This window comes from Triturus cristatus, chromosome 2_1, assembly GCF_964204655.1.
Source record: "Triturus cristatus chromosome 2_1, aTriCri1.1, whole genome shotgun sequence".
Classification (NCBI taxonomy): domain Eukaryota; kingdom Metazoa; phylum Chordata; class Amphibia; order Caudata; family Salamandridae; genus Triturus; species Triturus cristatus.
Genome location: NC_140581.1, coordinates 937,890,443 through 937,912,611, shown reverse-complemented (window position 1 = coordinate 937,912,611; position 22,169 = coordinate 937,890,443). Strand labels below are relative to the sequence as shown.

General features: G+C 46.2%; 1 protein-coding gene across 1 annotated transcript in view; it reads left to right on the top strand.

Moving 5' to 3' along the window:
- UHRF2 (ubiquitin like with PHD and ring finger domains 2) overlaps nt 1-22,169 on the top strand; it is an 898,530-nt gene that overhangs the window by 840,703 nt on the left and 35,658 nt on the right. Inside the window, exon 14 of the mRNA XM_085633451.1 lies at nt 12,906-13,072. Within this exon, the coding sequence (XP_085489577.1) occupies nt 12,906-13,072 (167 nt within the window). The remainder of the gene's footprint in view (nt 1-12,905; nt 13,073-22,169) is intronic.

Here is a 22,169-nt window from a genome sequence, read left to right as displayed (position 1 = left end):
CCCACTACTCTTCAGTAGTTTTCACCCCAAGGCTCTACGAAACAACCTGCCATACGGGCAATATCTCAGACTACGTCGAAATTGTAGCGCACTGGAGGATTTCAAATCACAGGCACACGAACTCACTGACCACCTAGCCCGCAGAGAATATCCGGACAGTATAACACGAACGGCCTACAAAAGGGCTCGCAATACCAACAGAGATGTCTTGCTGGCATCTACAGAAAGAATGAAAACTGACTTAATTACTTGTGTCAGCACCTTCACTCCAGAATCTAACACCTTCCAAAAAATAATCAAAAGGCATTGGAAACTTCTATCGGTAGGAGGCTGGCAAGCTCCGAAACCACGTTTCGCATTTAAAAGAACTGACAATTTGAAAACCATGCTCATCAGCACTAGACCAAAACCCGCTCCTCTAGTTGAGCAAAGACTGTGGGGACTTCCGCCTGTGACAGGCCACCATCCATGCGGACAATGTACTGCTTGCAACCTTACAAAAACGAGTAAATCTATAACTTTCTCGGATAATCTGAATTGGCAACAGAGATCCCATACCAATTGCAACACCCGCAATTGCATTTATTTAATCCAATGCCCTTGTGAGCTAATGTACATTGGCATGACGACACGTCCAATAAAGATCAGGATCTCCGAACATCGGAGTAACATTAGATGCAAAAAGATCAGCACGAAAATGTGCACACATTTCGTGGAAGCTAAACACACTGCCAATGACCTCTCATGGACAGTCCTTCAAGCCTTCCCAAAAATCAGTAAGGAAGCCCTTTTCCGCAAGGAACAACAGTGGATCTTTAGAATTTCGAGCCATACCAACGGCCTTAACGATGATATACCGTGGGCCACTCTCAATAATTCATGAACATCTGGCGATATGAGATGGCCGCTAAGAATTCTATAATGGGCATATCTTCTCAGGGCGGTGACTGGGGTTGTGCAAGTAATTGCGACAAGCAACAGCTTTTATTGGGGATAACCTAGACCATACCCCATGGGCCAGGCAGTCCGAAAGTCAGTTTCTACATTAAATTGCTTTTTTTTGGCTTTTCAACCTGATATGGGGAGAATACACAATATCCCCTTTACATTCATAATTTTAGTTATCATTGTTGCGACATAATCTATACCTTTGTCCGTCCAGGGGATAGTAAACCACATGTTACCCAATCACCTATATAATAATCACCCACATATCTCCCACATACAACATTCCCTATCACGCTCGAATTTTGTTCTATAAACTGGGCCGAATGTCCATTACCGCCCTCGTTGAACAATAAAGTTATTTTTCACTCCCATCATGGCGGCCGTGACTTGCGGACTAGTCTTTCACTCGGGCCACGGCTGCTCACGTCTGCTCACTTCCGTTATTAGCCACCCACGCACAGCAGTGCGCTACGGAAGCCTGAGCCGTAGTAGGTACCCGGCAGCGAACGCGCCGACACTTTGTAAGTATTTCGCCACCCCTGGGTCCCGGCACAGCTATTTCACTTGCCAGGTATGATATACTATCCTTTACATATTGTTTCAGGACAGGCGTTCCCTGGCCGCCAGGCGAACCCGTACTACAGGTTTTTTCCCAAATGGGGGTGAGTCTACTCCGCACTACATTCTGATCTACAGACCCACTAGCGGGGCGCAACAGTTTCCTTTGTAATAGCGTCCTTTGCCGTGAAAGTCTCCCACTCACAATAAGCGCGAGTATTTTAAAGGGTATTTCCCTAGAATATATTACCACGCCTGACCCCTCCGCGGCGGAGCATGTGTAGCACTTAGTACAATATTGCGGCACATTAGCGTAACGGTGTACACCTGGTCACTCGCATCTAGTGACGTAGGCAGGCCTTTAGTCATCTAAAAACAACCCCCCAACATTAGCGCGAGTGTCCATTTGTCAGGGCGGTCCACCAGGATACAATACCACGCTTTATTCCTCAACTTCGGAGCATGTATAAGCGCACAGGATAAATTGCGACACTACTTTGCTATTGTGTGCACTCAGTCGCATGTTTCCAATTTCGTCTAAGCATGCCCCACGCCTGGTTACGCTCTGAGCCAGCGCATCACAGTTTGTCCCACATTTCAATATCCGCCAGGCAGCCACACCTTTCACTTATCTGGTAAACACCGGTATGTATTAGATATGACTCTGGTTGGGTCACTGTGTGAACACATCCATATGGTGGCCACACCATACGCACGGTTCCCTTCAGGAGCCCAGAACCTTTGCGAATTTTGTTTCATGTATCTGTGTTGTCCTCCCTTTTCCCCTTTCTTTTCCAGGTACTGCAACAAAGGGTCCACTTCCCTTAGGGACCCCATTGGATTGCATGGTGATGTATTGACAATTGCTACATCACTAAATTATGTAGTAGAGTTCCCACATTTTTTTGAGCACTTTCTCACGTGGTCCTGATGAATTGCCACCGACCCATTAGGGCATAGAGCAAGAAACATGTCGACCATCTGATCTCCCTAGGGATCATCATAATCCCTTTGGGATCACTTATATTTTTACTTAGGCTGGTATACCATCAGAATAAATTGACTCATTGCCTGGTAATACCATACCTATTTTAACTCACTACACCACCACTCACTACACTTGTTGCACTGACCCCCACGCACCCATACGGCTGTCTCTTAAAAAGATCTCCGAAAAAGAGCCCCTTCGCGGGAGCCCGTCGGGCATTGCAGCGCCGGCCCGACGAGGAGCACAGCCCTATGATGAAGCATGACACCTTGCTAGGTGTGTGAGGGCATTATATAGAGACTAATCGCTCTCCCCCTTTCCTTCCCAGAGGAACTGCATCCCTTGGTTTTGTTCTATATTCCTCGGAGCACGGTGCAGGACCTCATCAAAAAGCTCTTGGTTCCTCCCCCTTTTTTTGAAGCATTACGTACGGCGGCCCAGCCGTGGAACCTTAGCCCTTGTGGCTAGCGGATAATTACCGCCCTCCCCCTCTTTTTCCTCCCTTACCCTTCCCTTGGACAACCCCGACCATGGAACAACACCAAGGTCTATCCTTTGATGACGATCTAGTGACAGAAATTCTCAGAACACCATCTTTACTGGACGCAGACGGAGCCATGGCCACTACGAGCATGGGCAGTGACTGGAACAGCATTACCAACATGAAACGCCAACTAATGAAGATCATAATGCACGGGGCAATTATGACCGAATATCTCCGCGCAAATATAGCCCCCAATGGGCTTATTGTGTCAAACATGCCAAGAATCTTCCTTGAGGACAAGCAATTTAAGGAAGAATGGTCCCTAGTTGCCTGGAAGTGCACTAGGGACTGGTTGATACTGATTATTAAGACCGCCAAACGTCTTGCTGATGATCTAATCATCCAGATCACCATTGCCGAAGGAGCATTAAAAGCAACCATCACTATTGCGGCCTTTAAAACCAAATTATCAGAAATCAATAGCGAAATCGCAGAAAATAAGGATTATCTAATGAGACAAAAAATCAACAAACTCCAAAAAGATATCAACCGCTTCAATAAAGAAAAAATCTATCCTTACCTAAAAGACGATTTTCAAAACGCACAGAGTGATTACTCGTCAGACGAAAGTTCTAGCTCCCGTCGAAGAACGAATTCCAACAGCAGTAATTCTAGCTCTGAGAGTTGGAGAGGCCAACAATCCTACCAGCAACAAGGACCACCGAACCCACAATATACCTACCCCATGCCACCCTTTCCAGGCCCGCACATGTGGCAACCACCTGGTTTCCAACATGGGCCTGTTCCATTCAACCCCTACCTACCACAACCTTTTTTAGGCAGAGGCTGGGGCAGGGGCAGAGGAAGAAGAAGAGGAGGGTACAATCAACAAAAACAGGTCCACTGGAAAGACCAAACAGACCAAGGCCAGATGGAACTCAGGAGCCACAGAGGGAAGAAAAACTGATAGTAAATCTGTCAGATCGACAACTAAACCAACAAGAGACTAAGATCCTCTCTAAGGGTCTGGGTTTTGTGCCCACACCACGACACAACGAATTTAGAACTCATTGTGAGGTACATGACCTCTTTCGGAAAATCCGCTTGAGGAATCTCTTCACAGGTCAAAATCCTCCTCCCTCATCTGACTCAGGCCTACGCAAACCATCCTCCTTCACTCCTTCATCCGCAATGGTCCCTCCGGAAATCTTGGCCTTTGAGAAAGCAGTCCTCAATGACATTAACAACATGACAGAGAAAAAATCCTTCCACAATATCTCACGCCTTGAAAATGTGGCAATAACTGATCTGAGCCAAGATACCACTATTACCATCAAAGAGGCTGACAAGGGGGGAGCTATAGTGATTATGTCCACCCCTGATTACAGAACAGAATGCCTAAGACAACTTAGTGACACACGGTACTACCAACAAATCAAAGAAGATCCAACCAACAAACTGGTCATCACAATAAGAACATTAGTGACCAGTGCCTTAACACAGGGCTGGATTTCGAAAAATGAGTCGGAATTCTTGACAAATAAGGATCCCCGGATACCTTACTTTTACACATTACCCAAAATCCACAAAGGTGTCCTGCCCCCACCTGGGAGGCCGATTGTGTCAGGTATCAACTCGGTACTAGAACCCCTCTCGCGGTTCTGCGACCATTTTTTACGCCCTCTGGTACAAAAAACACCAACTTTTCTACTAGACACAAGGGACGTCCTTAACATCATTAAACAAACTAACGAAACTGGCAGTAGAGTGGATGCCCTGGTCACTTTGGATGTAGAGGCCCTCTACACTAACATCCCGCAGAGGGCCACCTTGGATGTTGTGGAAGAAGTTCTACGAGCACAAACATGGAACTCACCCACCCCAATCTCCTTTATTATGGAGTGTGCAGAGATTGCCCTAACTAAAAACTATTTCCAATTTGAAGATCGAATGTACCATCAAGTCCAGGGCACTTCGATGGGGAGCACGTTTGCTCCCAGCCTGGCATGCCTCTACATGGCTCATTTTGAGGCCAACAACATTCTTTGTGAGACCAACATCTACCAGGGTAACATCACCCTTTGGCGGAGGTATATTGACGATATACTCATTTTTTGGAAAGGGGATCTGAATACCATCCCTTCTTTTGTAACATGGGTTAATTCCCTCAACCCTTATTTGCGATTCACAGCCAACTCCTCCGTGCTTGAACTGCCGTTCCTGGATTTACTCATTCAAAAAAGCACTCTGGGGTTGACCACTAAAACTTATAAAAAGCCAACTGACAGTCATAGCCCACTACTCTTCAGTAGTTTTCACCCCAAGGCTCTACGAAACAACCTGCCATACGGGCAATATCTCAGACTACGTCGAAATTGTAGCGCACTGGAGGATTTCAAATCACAGGCACACGAACTCACTGACCACCTAGCCCGCAGAGAATATCCGGACAGTATAACACGAACGGCCTACAAAAGGGCTCGCAATACCAACAGAGATGTCTTGCTGGCATCTACAGAAAGAATGAAAACTGACTTAATTACTTGTGTCAGCACCTTCACTCCAGAATCTAACACCTTCCAAAAAATAATCAAAAGGCATTGGAAACTTCTATCGGTAGGAGGCTGGCAAGCTCCGAAACCACGTTTCGCATTTAAAAGAACTGACAATTTGAAAACCATGCTCATCAGCACTAGACCAAAACCCGCTCCTCTAGTTGAGCAAAGACTGTGGGGACTTCCGCCTGTGACAGGCCACCATCCATGCGGACAATGTACTGCTTGCAACCTTACAAAAACGAGTAAATCTATAACTTTCTCGGATAATCTGAATTGGCAACAGAGATCCCATACCAATTGCAACACCCGCAATTGCATTTATTTAATCCAATGCCCTTGTGAGCTAATGTACATTGGCATGACGACACGTCCAATAAAGATCAGGATCTCCGAACATCGGAGTAACATTAGATGCAAAAAGATCAGCACGAAAATGTGCACACATTTCGTGGAAGCTAAACACACTGCCAATGACCTCTCATGGACAGTCCTTCAAGCCTTCCCAAAAATCAGTAAGGAAGCCCTTTTCCGCAAGGAACAACAGTGGATCTTTAGAATTTCGAGCCATACCAACGGCCTTAACGATGATATACCGTGGGCCACTCTCAATAATTCATGAACATCTGGCGATATGAGATGGCCGCTAAGAATTCTATAATGGGCATATCTTCTCAGGGCGGTGACTGGGGTTGTGCAAGTAATTGCGACAAGCAACAGCTTTTATTGGGGATAACCTAGACCATACCCCATGGGCCAGGCAGTCCGAAAGTCAGTTTCTACATTAAATTGCTTTTTTTTGGCTTTTCAACCTGATATGGGGAGAATACACAATATCCCCTTTACATTCATAATTTTAGTTATCATTGTTGCGACATAATCTATACCTTTGTCCGTCCAGGGGATAGTAAACCACATGTTACCCAATCACCTATATAATAATCACCCACATATCTCCCACATACAACATTCCCTATCACGCTCGAATTTTGTTCTATAAACTGGGCCGAATGTCCATTACCGCCCTCGTTGAACAATAAAGTTATTTTTCACTCCCATCATGGCGGCCGTGACTTGCGGACTAGTCTTTCACTCGGGCCACGGCTGCTCACGTCTGCTCACTTCCGTTATTAGCCACCCACGCACAGCAGTGCGCTACGGAAGCCTGAGCCGTAGTAGGTACCCGGCAGCGAACGCGCCGACACTTTGTAAGTATTTCGCCACCCCTGGGTCCCGGCACAGCTATTTCACTTGCCAGGTATGATATACTATCCTTTACATATTGTTTCAGGACAGGCGTTCCCTGGCCGCCAGGCGAACCCGTACTACAGGTTTTTTCCCAAATGGGGGTGAGTCTACTCCGCACTACATTCTGATCTACAGACCCACTAGCGGGGCGCAACAGTTTCCTTTGTAATAGCGTCCTTTGCCGTGAAAGTCTCCCACTCACAATAAGCGCGAGTATTTTAAAGGGTATTTCCCTAGAATATATTACCACGCCTGACCCCTCCGCGGCGGAGCATGTGTAGCACTTAGTACAATATTGCGGCACATTAGCGTAACGGTGTACACCTGGTCACTCGCATCTAGTGACGTAGGCAGGCCTTTAGTCATCTAAAAACAACCCCCCAACATTAGCGCGAGTGTCCATTTGTCAGGGCGGTCCACCAGGATACAATACCACGCTTTATTCCTCAACTTCGGAGCATGTATAAGCGCACAGGATAAATTGCGACACTACTTTGCTATTGTGTGCACTCAGTCGCATGTTTCCAATTTCGTCTAAGCATGCCCCACGCCTGGTTACGCTCTGAGCCAGCGCATCACAGTTTGTCCCACATTTCAATATCCGCCAGGCAGCCACACCTTTCACTTATCTGGTAAACACCGGTATGTATTAGATATGACTCTGGTTGGGTCACTGTGTGAACACATCCATATGGTGGCCACACCATACGCACGGTTCCCTTCAGGAGCCCAGAACCTTTGCGAATTTTGTTTCATGTATCTGTGTTGTCCTCCCTTTTCCCCTTTCTTTTCCAGGTACTGCAACAAAGGGTCCACTTCCCTTAGGGACCCCATTGGATTGCATGGTGATGTATTGACAATTGCTACATCACTAAATTATGTAGTAGAGTTCCCACATTTTTTTGAGCACTTTCTCACGTGGTCCTGATGAATTGCCACCGACCCATTAGGGCATAGAGCAAGAAACATGTCGACCATCTGATCTCCCTAGGGATCATCATAATCCCTTTGGGATCACTTATATTTTTACTTAGGCTGGTATACCATCAGAATAAATTGACTCATTGCCTGGTAATACCATACCTATTTTAACTCACTACACCACCACTCACTACACTTGTTGCACTGACCCCCACGCACCCATACGGCTGTCTCTTAAAAAGATCTCCGAAAAAGAGCCCCTTCGCGGGAGCCCGTCGGGCATTGCAGCGCCGGCCCGACGAGGAGCACAGCCCTATGATGAAGCATGACACCTTGCTAGGTGTGTGAGGGCATTATATAGAGACTAATCGCTCTCCCCCTTTCCTTCCCAGATGAACTGCATCCCTTGGTTTTTTTGCTATCATATATCCTTGAAAAATGTTCAATTCATTGACCCTCTGTGATGGACACTTCGATTGTTGGGCCCCCAGCTGAAGACAGAAAAGGAGTTCTAACCGCTTTCCAAAAAGCGGCACCATCTTTCATTTGTGAGGCTGAGGTAAGCAGCTCCCATGCTTCATTTCTGAGAGCATTTTTCCTCTCAGAAAGGGTCAGTTTATAGTTTTTTCTGGCCTGTCTAATTTTGACAATATCCTTTGGACTCTTATGCAACTCATGCTTCAAGGTGGAACTGCAATAGCTCAAGTTATGATTAAATATAGGTATGCACTTTATTAAACCATCTTCACGTGGAGTAAACCTATGTAGGGCTTTCTTGTAGTTCTTGTAAAGTTCTGGTATTTCAGGATTCACTATGCTGCTAGTTGCATTTGCACTTTGAAGATGTATTTTTAGATTGCAAGAGGTTATTGGAAATGTTTATATATAAGGCAGTGATTAATGAGCTCCATTTACTCATAGGATGACTGGATTCATATTAGCAATGTGCCATGGACCTTAGAAATTTTTTCAATGATGTCTTACTTTTTGTAACATTCTGTGGATCATGGATAAACATCTATAAATCCCTTACATCTTATTACATAACTTATCAAATTCATATCAAATTAATCATGGGCTAAAAGCGGGGTTATTATTAACTACATTCACATTATTTTAAGTGACTAATAAAGGAAATCTGTAAGGCAATCAATTTTTTAAATATAGCCCATTTACCTTGACTCATAGTAGAATAGGATTTATTGATATCAAAAAGTTAGAAATCTGATATTATGGAGTGTAGAATGAGTTCCCAAGTCAAATGAAGTAAAAAATACCATTGCTGACAAAGTTTTCTTAAATTGCTAAATAATTTAAATTAGCACCTTGATGTTGGGAAAACCATGTGTTTACCCAAATAATGTTTATTTACTTCGTAATCTCCGTTTGAAATGTTGATTATGATTTTTTTATTTCTGAAATGACATAATGACATAAATGCTAATGTTGTTGCTATGTAACAATTAACACATAGGTATTGTGTATAATGTAGAACACATCTATTAGAGAAAATGTAGCCAATCAGTTATAAACTTTACAGATATACGACATGATAACCTAATGCTTTTCGTTGTCTACAAGGACGCATTAGCGATTCACCTCCTTGTTAGTGTCTTATTATATAGCAGACACCATTTTAAGAGTGCATGCGCATGCATCAAGCATGGTGGAGTTTCTAGAGCAATGATTTTTCTCTTATGATGCAGGTAAGTCTCCCTACGAATAATCATATGCAGTTAACTGCTATATGTGTGATTCTCTTTTGTTGAAAGAGAAATATTATATCATAAAATAAATGCCCGAATCACACATTCTTTAATTTTTGTGGAAAGTTTTAATATAATGATATGATAATATTATATTTTTGTTGGTATCAAGTTATCAATTTGGGAGTATCGAATCGGGTATTTGAGAGTTGAGTGCAGCCTTGATGATACACTCCACTGTCCTGGTTGTAATGTAAATGCCTTAAGTGAATACAGTTATACACTTAAGGATCAAAAAACTAGTTTTCTGATCGGTGTCCTTATAAATTCACTTACCTAGGTTGTTAATGTGGAAAACTATCGGGAATTAAATTATTCAGCAGGGCTTTAACAATGTGATTAACAGTCTTAGTCCATGTAAGATGTTATATTCAGAAATGGTGTCAAGGTTATTGCATTGGAACACTGTCTTGACGGGCAGGATTGTAGAATTGATCTGCAATATTTAAGGAAACATGCTGCAGGAAATATTAATTGACCAGAGTTATGTGATACAAAATTAATTACAGAGATATATGTACATTATGTTATGTTATTTATATCATCATGTTCTCTATTGCCAACTCTTCTATTTTTCTTTATTCTGCAGATAGCTGTGGATCTACTCTCCTCTGTCTTATTTTTCAAATAATCTTATGTAGATGGACTGACATTTGACACTTGTTTCGAGTTTTTTAAAGGCTCTGAAGTGCTTGTTCCATCTCTTTTACTGGTCTTATTATAGAGCCCACATACATCTTTCCAAATGCAAAATTATTCACGTACACACATGGTTGAATTCTAAACCATCTTGAAAGGAGTGTTTCTTTTCCTTAACATACGGGTAACAAATCTAGTTTCCACATTTCTGGAACCCATGACTAGTGCTCCTTAAGGGAGGAATTTTGGTGTGTTTAACCATGTCGCTAAAGCATAGAATGTTTTTCAAGTTGATTACTTTTCTAAACGTTATTGAGAGTCTTTGTGTTATGTTTTGCCACGTCTTTACTTGGTAAAAAATGGCAATGTCTGTTGCATTGATCGCAGATTTGCGAACTTTATTGACTATATGTGATAACAAATCTCACTTTCAAGTTCGCAAGACTTTTAGAAGTCAGATCATGTCTAGGAATAGTCGAAACTTTGGTTGATGCCCTTGCTGTTACATTTTTATTAAATCCTCTCTTCAGAAAGCTTTTCTCCTATCTTTTCTGTCTCATTGCAATTTACTTAAGGGTGCGCATTATCTCTTAGTGATTAAAAATTGTTCATATGGGATATTGTTGACCCGATGCCAAGGGTGGACTGATGTTGTCTGCAAAGTGCTATTCATTGAAATTCATTTTCTAATCAGTTTACTCTGTATTGTGCTTTCAAAACACAAAACTTAACAACCAAGGAGTGTTCATTCTATGTTAGTGTCATTTATATTGAGTTAACTGTAAAACTCAGTGAGGCTGTTTGTCACCATTCCAGATTATAAATAAGGCTCCCTGTTTTCCATTTTTACAGATAAAAAACATTAATTTTCTTGTCTGTATTTATGAATAAATGTGGATAAAAACGGAAATTGGGTGCTTTTTGAGTAATTCTAAATACTATCTGCTATGACTGTCAGGCCAATAGATGTGTGGATTGATAGATAAGGGTGTTAAAAAAGAAAGGGATTTTAGTAAAGAGGCTTAACAGCAGTAGATATGCACAAGGTTGATACTGAAATGTGCATATTTTCATATATGAGCACTGATTTATCTTCTGTGGGTGGTCACAACCTTGAAACCTGCCAGACATTCAAGCATGAGTGCATATTTATCGGTTAAATAAGTGTGGAAATATACTAATTTAATCTATTTTTTCCACAAAACCCAAAATAAATATGGGTAAATACAGATAACATCAGCAAAAAATAAATATGGATAAATACAGACGGAAATGGCAAAAAAAAAAAATACCATAAAACTGGGAGCCCTAATTATAAATAAATCATCAGTAAAGATCAACAACAACATTAAACTGCCCTCAAAGTTTTGTAGCTTTCGTTGTAAAGTTTGCTCCCTCTCAAACAACTTCATAAAAGGGGAGGCATTAAGAGAAGCAAACCTTAAACCCAACGCTATTCCTCTGATTGGTTTAAAAAGAACGTTCTCGTAAAGGAAAAAATATTCATGGTCAAATCTAACTCTGCTAATTCCATCAACAATTCAGTATTAAGCAAACGATTCTCAGATCTGATATTTAAAGTTTGTTTCATACAATGCAAACCGTCCTCGTGAGTGATGCAGGTGTACAGTGATTTGACATCCCTTGTAGCAAGTAACATGCCATTTTCTCATGGAATATCATAAACTCATTCATGGAACTCTGTTTTGCCTTCAATGTATGAAAGAAGCATCCTGACTAGTGGTGTGATGCCTATATTTATATAAATTCAAGCACTTTCGCTTTTCTTGTTCACATTAAACTCTTTCCCTTTATCTTACTTGCTGTCCCTTTAACACTTGATTTTGCTCTTGTCAATGATATCGTATGACCTTTCTGTGGACATCACGTTAGCAATTTTACAAGCTTTAAAGTAGGGACAAATTGATTGTTTAAGTTGAGAAACACATGTTGGCTTTTCTTCTTTCACTAAATCTTGAATCATGTAACACACTGTAAGTTCATATATTTTTTAATAAGAATCCACTATGTGATTGACTTTGTATAAAAGAAAAGAGTAAATGAAGAAACGATCGCGCACTTTAATCTATAACGGAATTATGTATTCTTGGGAACAGCACTTTTTGCAGACAGAAAATATTTATATATTGATTCCATTATTATTTTTTAGGGAGGAGTTGCATTCATATGGATGGCATCCATGTTTCAATCAACACGTGTTTAGTATGAACAGTGGGCAGTTAGTATACATTTTAAACAGGAGAAAGGTTACAACACATGTAACAGAGCAGATGAATGAGTGGAGAATGGACCAGTTTGAATTTGGTGAGCGTGCTTGCAGAGGAATGATTTAAGCTGATATAGAACTGCATCAGACTCAGGCCACTAGCGTAACCCTGTCCAAAACTACTCTTCGGTCTAGAGATTTGAAATCAGCTGAAAGATCAAAGATGCAGTGGATAGAATTTCATCAGTGTACATAGCCTACAAAATCGTCCCCACAATGCCACATTCAGGATCATGCTGCTCTTACTTAGTCTGTCTAGAAGGTGCCCATTTGCTGTTTCCTGTAGCAGTACAAAACATTTTTATTTGCCTTGTATCTGCTGGAAGTATTGAGATTCAAGGAGATAGTTAACCCTATTTCAGCAGACAGCAATGTAATTGTTAAGAAAGCCACTTTCCTTTTTAACACAAAAGTAACAACTGTTCCTTTTGCAAAGTTGGTACCTGTGTTTGTTGGAACGTTTCTTCATGGTCTCTTTTCTAACGTTGATAAGTGTCTTGTATTTTTTCAGTGGAGGTTGATGAGCCTGTTTCACTGCCGAAAATCACAAAGTTATCAGGAGAGGAACATGGAGTAGAAGCTTACGAATTGACCCCACAGCAACAGTGGTTAATCAGTGAAGACAGTTTGAACCAGAAGCTATGGGAGCAAGTACTTGTTTATCTCAAGGAAGGACCGGTGTGTTTATTATTTTGCATGCTTTGCATTATTCTGATATGGGTTTTGCTTGTGTGTTATAAGAACGTACATCACTATTTGTTTTTAACCAAATAACCCAACGTCATAAGGGACTAGCCATCACCATAATGAGTTCTGTTATGTTTGTTTAACTAATAATTGAAAAACTTTATGTAGAGAAATCAAAATTAAACAAATGCTTATGTAATCTAGTACTTCTTAAAAGACCTGCACCTCAGTCGAACATAGTACAAAATGAAATACTTAAATTATTTGAACATATCTGATAGAGACTACTAGCCGCAAATTCCTTCACGTAGAATTAAACCCCAGCGTGAGACTGGACCCGGAAACCTTTTTTGCCCAGCATCTCTGCGCGCCGGAGGACGGCACCACGCGACTCAGCCCAGGCGTTGTATGCGTACGTGATGTCAGCGAGGTCACATAAGTCCCACCCCGGCGCGCCTACGTCAGTTTTTTCCTTTTCCGTGTGCAACGCGGATCCGGTTTGTGCTCTGGGCCTGTTTAGGCCTTTCCCTTATGCTATTGCTGCATGTGTGGGAACAGTGTGCGAATGCCTTCGGGCTTTAAAACGTGCTCATCGTGTGGCCGTCTCATGTCGGCGATGGATCCTCCGCCCATCAGGATGTGGTGTTTGGGGGAGCACCACGACTCCACTGATTGTGAGGCGTGCCAGCAGATGAAGCCGAAATCCTGGCGGAAGCGCCGGATGAAACTTCTTTCGGCCTGTGTGTCCAGGTCGGAGTCGTCATCTCGCCCAGCCCCTGCGGAGTGTGCTCGGACCCGTGGTTTCCCTCGCCGACTTCGATCTTCTTCCAGGTCGCAAGAGCGCCGCTCACCTCTTGGTAAGTGTCGCAGTTTGTCCCCGAGGGTCGGGTTCCGGCCTGTCGGGTGTGGGCTCTCCGCGGGTGGTGCGGCCCGCGTGTCGTCCCCTTATCCGCCGTTTCTCAGCTTAGGGGCGACCAGAGCCCAGATGGAGACATATGCGGCAGCTTTGCAGGTCTCGCTGGCTTCTCTTCCTCCTCCTTCCCCTCCTGGGATGACAGCACATCCCTTGCAGTGTGCGGGGCCCTCCGCGGCGTCGCCGGCTGATCCGGCGCCAACTGGTTCGGATCCAGGCTCGGAGGATGTGGTGCTGTTGGGGTGCGGCCCTTCAGGGGTCCCTCCTTCGGACCACGGTGCCTCTGCTTTGCCGCAAACTCCCACGGGACTCCCTGTGGTGCCGCGGGAGGTCGCCAGGGCTCGGGTCGCACCCCCGAGCCCCTCTCGGTCTTCGGGACAGACGGCAGCCTTGTCTGAGGCCGAGGTGGCGCCGGCGGCTGCTGGCCCTGGCGGCGCCGGCCCTGGCGGCGCCACAGGGGTCGGCGGAGGGCCCATCTCGCCCTGTCGCGGGTCCCTTGCTCACTTTGCCACTGGATTCAAGATAGCCTGGCTGACGAGGGTTATGAACCCGAAACCGGTCCCAGGATGCTTGTTTCCGGTCCAGGGAAGACGTGGCTTGGCAGTTCGGGCTGGACTGTTCCCATGAGGCACAGGGTCAGACTGATTTACATATGGCCATGTCTGAACTGGGGTGGTGGAGTGAGCTAAAGAATGATGATGGATTAAACCCAGATCAGTTGACTGGGGGTGAGTGTTTGATTTGCTCTAACGCTCCGTCCATCATCCCTTTGGTATCGCTGTCGTGGGTCTCGGCTGGCGGGAGACACCTCGTCCCTCCCCGGGCCGTTCTCGTCCCTCCACGCAGGCAGCTGCCTCGTTGGAGGTCAGGTCGGCGCCGGCCCGGCTCCGGTCTCCTGCACCGTGTGCTGTGTTGTAGGCCGCCCTGGCGTCTCCTCCTGCGCCAGTCGACGACGGTGTCCTGCCTCAGGTTATGGACTCTACGGCGCCGGGCCCGACGTCGGGTTGTTGACTCGTCTTCGGACGCCTCCTCTTCTCCAGAGGTTCGGCGGTTGCTGGTGTCATCCTCGCCGGATACGAGCCACCATGTCGTGGCTTTTTCCCCGACATCGTCTAAAGGCGGCTCCTCGCCGTCTCCACGACCGAGGTCTTCGCCAGAAGAGCCGCAGGTCCCCCACTCCTCGTTCCCTCTTCCTTCCTTCCGGCCTTGACCCTTTCTTCCTCTGGTTGGCTTGGGGGATGGCCGCCTTAACTTGCAGCTTTCACCTAACGTGGAGCTGCTTTCCCCTCCGCGGTTGCAGCTTTCGCCCGGGCTGTTTCCACGGCTGTGGGAATTTTGCGCATGGGTAATCCAGCTACCCATTTCCCCGCAGATCATATTCTGGAGGTTCTCCATCAGGGTTCTGGTGGTAGGGAACTGTTGCTTCCCTTCGAGGGTTCATTCCACTCTTCTCTCTTGGGGACTTGGGGCCATCCCGCCACGGGGGACCCAGTGCCAACTGCAACCATCCGGCACCGCGTGATCTGGTGTGCCTTTCTCTTCACCCTTCGACCAGAGGCCCCCTTTTGTAGTCTGCCTTTCCTGCTTTGCCGCTGCTGTTGTCTCCCCTGTCACGGGAGGCCCACTGGCTGGACTCCTGGGGGCGCAATATGTTTGCCTCGACCAGTGCGGCTCTGCGGGCACTTAACACACTGTGTGTATTGGCTAGGGCCACTTCTTGCTTGTGGGACTCAGTGGAGTCCCTTATGTCTGCCACTTCTCAAGAGGGCGCCTGTGTGGATTTGAGACACCACGTCTTGGATGGTCAGGAGCTGGCGGCGTTTATCCTTCACTCCACTCTGGACATCTCGGAGGTGCTTGGTCGTGCCATGGTTTCTTCAGTTGCCCTTCGTCGCCATGCCTGGCTTCGGGACAGTGTGTTCCCAGAGAATGTTCGATGGTGCTCTTTTGTTCCATGTCCCTGCGGACTCAGCCATCCAGAGGTTCTTGGCGGGACTTCGTCCTCCTCCTCCTCCCCCTCCTTCTTCTCCTCCTCCGTGACCTGCGTGTTGATCTGGTTCTTGGAGCTGTTCTTCCGATGGAGGGGGGGGGGGGGTCGCCCCGGTTGTCTGTTCTGTGTGCTTCATGGCCACTTGAGTCCTCCTTGCTGAGGCTGTGGTTCTGTTGGCCAGTCCTTTTTTGACTGTGTTTTTCCTTTGGGTTTTTTACACCATGCTGGGCCTTAGATTGGGCCTTCTGCGTTTCCCCTCTGGCTGCTTTATAAGCCTCCTGCGGGTTTTTTTGCCGCAGGTCTTTTTTGTTGTCCTCTGCTGCGGAAGTTTCCTCCTAAGAGGTTCCCATGTCTTGGGATATGACATGCCCTATGTGGGGCAGGGTTGGCTGTTATATAGCCCTGGTATGTGCTGGGGAGTAGTGGTCGCCTGCGGGCTTCTGCTCTTCGTGGCGTTATGGTAAATTGTAGATGTAACCTTCTTCTTTGCCTTTTTGCTTTGAGTGTTTCGCTCTGTGGTGTCCCTGGCGTCTGGCGGAGCTTACCAGTGCCGCCCTCTTGTTCTTTCTGCACCGTTGTGCCTTCTTGAGGCTTTAGTGGGACTGTTATCCTGCCTTCTCTGCTGCTTCCAGTGGGCCTTGCACTCGGTTCTACCTCTTCTCCCTGTGGGGGGGATGGTCCCTGAGTTCTGGACCCTCTTGCGGACACAGTTTGTCCCTGTGTGACCTTCCTTGGGTGACCTTGAGTTCCCCTTTTCGGCTTCTGCCTGCTTCTTGCTGCCGGCGCCGTCCTGTCTGGGATTGCCTTTGCTCTGCCTTTTCTCCTTGGAGTCTCTAGGTTGCTCTTCTCCTTCGGTGCTCCTTTCCTTGCCTTGGCCTTGGGCGGAGGTTTTGTTGCCTCACGTGGGCGTGGGGTGTTTGGCCTCTTTGTGCCTTGCCTTGTTTCCTCTGCTGAGTGAGGACAGGCTATCTTCTTCTTTTCCCGCACCCCCTGCCCTCCCCAGGGGTTGGAGGCCTCCGTCTGGCAGGGTTTTTTTCCCTTTGCTTGGGGGACGGGCTCCTCGTCCTGTTTTCAGACTCGGCCCCCGTGCGGCCCTCTGTTGTGCCCAGGTGGGTGGGATCCTCTTGCAGACCCTCCTTCCCCTTGGCTATGGCTAGGGTATCTACTCTACGTGAAGGAATCTGCGGCTAGTAGTCTCTATCAGATGTACCAGTTACTTACCTTCGGTAACGATGTATCTGGTAGAGATGATTCTAGCCGCAGATTCTTTCACGGCCCGCCCTTCCTCTCCGTTCTACGAGGGCTTGTGATTTGGTCTTTTGCACTCGCTTCCCTGTGGGTGGCTGTGTGTTCTAGGAGTACATTCTTTCCCTCTTTCTGTCAGGCTGTCCCTTTTTCCTTCCCGTTGTCACATGGGAGGATAGGTTTGTAGGTACTTCTGGCTCTTTGCGATCCTTGAGGTTAGGGTCTTTTGGCTGTGCCTTTGCCCTTGTTCCTGATGGGGGTTGTCACACTCTGTGATGGGGATGTCTTGGAGTTTTGTCGTTCCCTGTGTGTCCCCGACTGGTTCCCCTTCCTTGTCTTTGGTTGGAGTTGTAGTCCTGTTGCATGTTATCGTGACATATTTACATATGTCCCTTGTCTCCGGGTGGGGGGCTGTCTCTGTACTGGCAGGGTTGCTGCTCTGTTCTTTATTCTTTCCCTGCCTTTGGGTACTACAGTACCGGGTACTGCTCTTTATGGTGTTGTTCCTCACCATTCCTTTTTCTGCTCTTTCGCACACTGTTCCTATACTCGCACAGTTTTGTCTGCAAGTAACTCGTACACTACTACCTGGCCTGTTTCCCCTTGTGAAGTGAATCTTTTCTTCAACAATTATATAATACTCTGAGCCATACTTTGAACCTTACAGTTACCTATATAGTGTTGATTACAAGCCATGCAAGCCACGCGTTTCCCCCCTTCTGGTCATCAACCATCTGGCGAAGTCCACGAGTGCCAGATCTAACTTGGCTGCATCTTCTGGCTGATCACGACTGGCTTCTACATCACAAGGTAGCTTAGGTCTTCCTCCACCAGTGGCAGGAACCCTTCCTATAGATTTGCCAGGCCTGGATTTGACAGAGTGCTGCCAAGTTATAGCACTAAAAGACCTTTCCTGGTTAAGATTCCCATCATTTAAAAACAATACCCAACTGAAGAGCATGAACTTACCCTTCTCAGGTTCTGTGCTTTTTGATCCTCAAGTAAGTGTAATGAGAGGGACTCCACAATCCAAAGGGAAAGAGCTCCATAAAACACTGTCAAGTCATAAATCTTTCCCTTTGTAACCACAATATATTTCACATGGTCACCAGGTGTACATTCAGACAACCAAATCCAATGCTCATATGTAAAGCACTCGTAACCTCAATACTGAATGAGTCAGATGTTACAAACCATGCTAAATGTTTTTAACTCAAGGATTTAATCAAAAATGTCATTCCATATAGCATTGCAAAGTTATTTGTAAAAAAGCTTTCCAACCTACAATTGCATTTCGTCGAGAAAGTAAACAGAGAGGTATGTCTTTTTTTACATCTCATATTAAGTATTAACATAGTAAATACACTATGTGGATAGTATGATAGCAATCAACTCTGATGCAAAACTTTGGTATAGTGGCAAGCACCACTCCCTGTAAATGGTGCCACCAGGAATGACAAACTGGACAGAACAAACACACAAAAAAGTCAAAAGGTCACCCTTAACAACTATGTCAAACATCGCAGAGGTCAGTGAGTAAGTTATCCGTTATATGTTACCCTACCCTATTGGAGTAAGATACATATAGGTATTGCAGGGATATCCGCACTTTGTTCTGTCTCTGTAAATCAATAAATAAAAAGTAGTCAGCGGCAGTGACTCATTTACTGGAAGCAGAGGACCAGGATCAAAAAAAGCAGACTCCCTGTGTCAAGCGTGGTAATTGCCGCCGACCTACCCCCTCTCTGCAATCCTGGAGGAGTCCTGGAAGGGGAGGTTGTGGATTAAATGTCCACCATCCGCGTCTGCTGTGCATCCGCACTTGTGGGCGTGGTGCATGCTAATGCGCGCGTGACATGCAGATCTGCTGCACAGAGACCTAAAGACTGTAGGGGTTGCGGATGCAGGGGTAGAGAGGTCGCCATGTTGGACATGCCCTTTTTTACTAAAAATGGGTCAACAAAAGTTCACAGATAGTGATAATATATCAAAGTGTGATATTGAAAACAAACCTGTTTCTGCCGAAAACAAGATTGATTTATCACAGGCAGAATATAGTGATAATGATTCAAAGAAATGAGGCTCGAAACAGACTCTGCCATTTCTAATGGAGTTGTGTTAAGGGTGGTATTATGGGGGAGGCAAGGCCAAGGAAATGTTGGTAATGCTCATTGGTCTGGACCAGTGCCAAAAAGGGGGCCAGATGAAGGGAGGTACTATATAAAGTCATGTGTGTGACACTCAGTAGGAATGTAAATGTAGTAACAGGGCCAAACCGGCAGGGTATACTGAAGTAAAAAGTATCAAACAATGCATCAAGGGCAAGACATCCTGGGATGATGGATTTTGATTAGTGCATAATAGCAAGACATACTAGAGTGGTCAGTGTTGATTCAGTACACTCCAAGGGATGTCATCGTTAAGGCCAGTAATGTGGATCTGCAGCCGGAACACCCAGCGTGGTTCTCTTTAAAGCAAAGTGTTTTTATTTGCACAATGCCATGTCTCCAGAACTACCCATTCAACGTCATCGGAGTGTGGTTCATGTCTAGAAAATATGCACTTATCCTTCTACATCTTATGTCACTTCTGTGTTCATTTATCTGGATTCTTAATGGGTCTTGTGGTCATGCCTATATACTTGATTCTGCTTGGGCATGTGATCATATAGATGCAGTTCTTTGTGTTGCAGTTTGTAGGACACATTAACGTCCATGTGTGTGTACTGTCCAACATTATCTCTTTGGTGAGTTTTGTCAAGTGGCAGTCACAACAATTGCCACAAGGGTGATGGCCCATATCCGGTGGCAAATCCCGTAGGCTGTGCTGTTCAGAGTGGTTTTAAGGCATGGACAAAGAGGATTCTGTCCCAGGGCCCCAGCCTTTTAGGCGGGCCCCTGATATAGACAGCTTTGTTCTGCAGAGAGTATTGCCCTGATGACCTTGAGTAATTCTTCAACAGATTGTCTTAAATGCTGTTTTCCTTTCATTTATTGCCCATCAGTGGTGCCAGCCCCATCCCGTATTACATGGAGTCGAAACGACGTTGCTCGACGTCGATTGAAACAAGGGGTTCTATGTTGTCGCCTGAGCACTTTGAGCATGTGCAAGGCTCAGGAGATGAATGGGAGGGGTCTGTGGACCCTCTGGAACACCAGTATGACTTCACGGAGCAGTTGGACTGGTATGGGGAACTTGCGGAGGCCAGTGGACTGGACACTTCTCCAGATACTGGCATGCTCTCTCCACCAACAGTGACAACGGAGGAGGGGCATCCTATGCCATGGTGGTAAAAATGGCAGCTGAGGTCCTTGGACTAGAGCTTCCACCTCAGAACCCCTTTTGCCCTTTAATGAGGCACTTACAGCCATCTTTCTAGGCATGTGGTCCAAGCCTAGCACAGGGGCTCCTGTGAATAAGACGGTTGCACGCCTCCATCGCCCAAAACCGGGTGATCCGAAGTTCTTCAGCCAACACCACACCCCACAGAGTTTGGTGGTGCAGGCCTCTACCTACCAGGGTGCGTTCCCATCAGCCCCTCTGGACAGGGAACCCAAGAGGTTGGATGCATTTGAGAAGAAATTGCATGCTCATTGGGCCGTTTCTCCCACTCCCTTTGGAAGACTGTTGCGCAAGTGCTGCCACAAGTCCCAGAGGAGGCCCCGGGTGTGCTCTCCCAAGCAGTCAAGGATGGGAGAGATTGCAGCAAAATAAACCATTCAGTGTTGCCTAGATTCGACAGATTCGCTTTGCAGATCGATTTCAATGACAGTGGCCTTAAGGCGTCACGCCTGTCTTAGGACAACTGGCTTCTCGGACGATGTCCAGGTCAATCTCATGGACATGTCCTTTGATGGAACCTGTCTTTTGGGGAAAAGGCAGATTCGGCCCTGGTCAGGTTCAAGGAATCTCGAGCTACGGCCAGATTCTTGGGCCTCTGCTCTACTCCTCGTGGCCAGTCTTCCTTTCGCGGCAATGGAAAGGGTTTCCAGCCGCGTCAACCTTATACCAGCCACAGTCCTGCACAGACTGCCCAAGCCATACGTGGATGCAGTGCATTCTAATCAAGGAATGGAGGCTAGAGGTCGTCGGTCACCCTGCCCCCGACAGCCGCAGCCTCCTAGTCTGAGTCTGCAGGACCACACTACCCCATTTGGCGGGAGAATTCGTCACCATCTCCCCCACTGGAGACCCATGACATCGGACAAGTGATCATTCAGGAGTGCTATTCTCTGCCTTTCCTTTCTTTTCCTCCTCCCATTCTGCCAAATAAGGTACGGCTGACGGAATATCATCTAAAATTGCTCCAGGAGGAAGTTACAGCTCTCTTGGCCAAAGGAGCAACAGAAAGCGTCCAGGTTTCAGAAGTAGACAGTGGTTGTTCTTCCCGCTACTTTCTGCTTCCGAAGAAGAGCAAAGGGTTGCGGCCCATTTTAGATCTTCGCACTCTTAATCTCTTCCTCAAGAAGGAGAAGTTCTAGATGCTCACTCTAGCTCAGGTTTTGTCTGCCCTAGACCAAGAGGACTGGATGGTAAGGCTGGACCTGCAGGATACGTATTTTCACATTCCCATCCTGCCGGGCCACAGGCGTTACCTTCGGTTCAATGTAGGCTGTGAGCACTTTCACTCTACTATTCTCCCCTTCGGCCTTACCAGTGTCCCTCGGGTGTTCACCTGGGTGATGGCCGTGGTCACAGCCTATCTGTGCAGGTTCGGATGTCAGTCTTCCCCTACCTCGACGACTGGCTGTTGATGGTGTCCCCGCCCCAGGCAGTCGTCTCCCACCCTCAGACTATGGCGAACTTCCTGCATTCGCTGGGATTCTCTATGAACTTGCCGGAGTTACACCTCACTCCTTCCCAGATGCTGCCTTTCATCGGGGCAGTTCTGGACACAGTGCAGTTTCGGGCCTTTTCTCCCGAGCATCGAGTCCAGGATA